Source organism: Misgurnus anguillicaudatus, chromosome 18, assembly GCF_027580225.2.
Source record: "Misgurnus anguillicaudatus chromosome 18, ASM2758022v2, whole genome shotgun sequence".
NCBI lineage: Eukaryota > Metazoa > Chordata > Actinopteri > Cypriniformes > Cobitidae > Misgurnus > Misgurnus anguillicaudatus.
The window spans coordinates 19,832,291-19,834,584 of NC_073354.2; the positions used below are offsets into that span (position 1 = coordinate 19,832,291).

Here is a 2,294-nt window from a genome sequence, read left to right on the forward strand (position 1 = left end):
AGGTATTTTCTTCAACATGTTGATATTATCTTTCACATATTTTTCTTTAGAGCAAAGAATAAAAGACGAGAGGTATCTCTTTCGTCTGCAGCTTCACTGACTGTGACGATTGGAAGGTTGAATAGCCAGACTTCAGCAACACCCAATGAAAATGTGGAATTACGTGGAAATAATACAGAACAGGCAGAGACATCCCTTGAGAATCTTAAAAGTTGTCAAACTATCTCCGACAATCTCCAGGAACCTACGAGGACAGAACTGGTATAAACAAACAAAATGTATAAATCTCTGCAATCCATTTAAATGTCAAAGTTTTGCTCATTCGATTTTGTTTCAGGATATTTCAAATAATACTCATCGGATTCCAGAAACCATATCTACAAATTGTAAGTTCTTCCTTGTCTTATATCTTTTTTTTCCCTTTATTGATAGACAGTAGTTTTTGAGAGATGACAGGAAAGTAGAGGGTGGAGAGAGGGGTATGGGATCGGCAAAGGACCTCGAGCCGGGATTCGAACTCGGGTCGCCGGAAGTGCGTTTGCACCATATTTCGGAGCGCTGCCCACTACACCATCGTCTCCGACTTTGTCTTATATCTTTAATTAGTTTTTTAAATCTCACTATCAAGTTATCTACTGTTAACACAATTTGTTTATTATTAGATTAAAGTGTAAAGAATCGAAGAGCTCAGATGCAAAACCCTCTAAGTGTGTCTGACAAATTTCCTTGTAAATGAGCATTTTTATCTATATATTTTTAATCTGATATTTTTATATTTAATTATGACTCTTAATGGATTCCGCCAACAAAGTGGTATTTCGGAATGACCTGAGGCCAGGATTAAGTGAATTCAAAGCAAAAGTATTTAATGAAATCCATGCTCATTTTTGACTGAGGTACCGGCTTTTGCATCTGAGCTCCTCAATTCTTTTAAGTGATAAATGATAAACTTTTATATAGGCTGACTGAGTACACACACAATTTGTAATGAGTAATTTGCTAAGATAAACAGATGTTTATATTAAAGGTGCAGTGTGTAAATTTTAGCAGCATCTAGTGGTGAGGTTGCGAATTGCAACCAACGGCACAGTCCACTGCCCAACCCTCGCTTTTGAAATGCATAAAGAAGCTACGATAGCCACCACCGGACAAACATTTCATCGTCGAAGACAACTTGGTAAAAAAGTTTGTCCATTTAAGGGCTTCTGTAGAAACATGTTGCCACAAAATGGCGACTTCAATGTAAGGGGACCCTCGGTGTATGTAGATAAAAACATCTCATTCTAAGGTTATAAAAACATAACGGTTCATTTTAAAAGGTCTTTATACACCCCTGATAATATAGTTTAGTATATTATTTTGCATTTCTTTCAATAGATCCTTTTAAAAACGACACACTGTACCTTTAAATCAACCATAATTAAAATGATTAGTGGTGTAACAATATTTGCATTCATCAAATGTCTAACGATATGATGCAGTGATGCCACGCATACTTTATCGATATGAGATACCTTTTTTTTTGAAAACCCATGGTCACATAACATCCATCTACTTCTGGCAAAGTGTGCATTATTGTGCACAGCCTATGTTTTCTGCGTGTGCACCAGATTTTGCTGCGCTTTGTTGTTGCATCGCAATGACGCACTCAGAAAACTTTGTGTCTGCCGTTTGACGGTGTCTAAATATTGATATTGACCGATTAAACCCCAAAATCGAATTGAATTAAAGTGGTATCACAGAAGTTTTTGGGGCATGGGCAAACATTGTATTGCTGGATGATAGTGGCTTACATCATGCGTCAAACTGACTCCTATAATACACTAGTCCAACCATGTAGACATCATATGGTATGGTTTGTGCGTGTGTCTGTGATTCTTAGACAATGTGAATAAATTAATGACGCTCTCATCGAGAGAAGAGGAGCTGTCCATCTCTTTAAAGAATGTAGGTGACCAGTTGTTTCAGGCATATTCGACATTGCAGAATGCCTACACGGAGGTTCAACAATTGCTCATGGTTAAACAACAGGTATTTAGCTGATCCATTAGCTTTGCTTATTGAAAGTCAGAAAAGAAAGTTCTTCCATTAAACATATTAAAATGGAGTACTAAACAATACATCACACGTTCTTCTGTTATCAGGTAACCTCAGAGATGGCCTCTCTCAGGGCAAAGCGAATACAATTCCTGCAGGACATGATGGGTAAGATTTATTTTTTTATATTATATAGTTTTATTTAGGTTTATTAATAATTGTGCATAATGAATGCTTATGTTTAAATGTTTTGTCAG

The 2,294-nt window shown here is 36.6% G+C and overlaps 1 protein-coding gene across 5 annotated transcripts in view; it reads left to right on the forward strand.

The window, feature by feature from the left end:
• Nucleotides 1-2,294, forward strand: part of znf106b (zinc finger protein 106b) — a 47,805-nt gene that overhangs the window by 45,090 nt on the left and 421 nt on the right. For 4 of the 5 annotated variants that reach the window (XM_055185346.2, XM_055185348.2, XM_073856037.1 and 1 more), the window contains 4 exons: nucleotides 51-261; nucleotides 338-386; nucleotides 1,883-2,031; nucleotides 2,145-2,205. In XM_055185346.2, the coding sequence (XP_055041321.2) occupies nucleotides 51-261; nucleotides 338-386; nucleotides 1,883-2,031; nucleotides 2,145-2,205 (470 nt within the window). The remainder of the gene's footprint in view (nucleotides 1-50; nucleotides 262-337; nucleotides 387-1,882; nucleotides 2,032-2,144; nucleotides 2,206-2,294) is intronic. The other variant, XM_073856036.1, reaches the window with a different exon arrangement.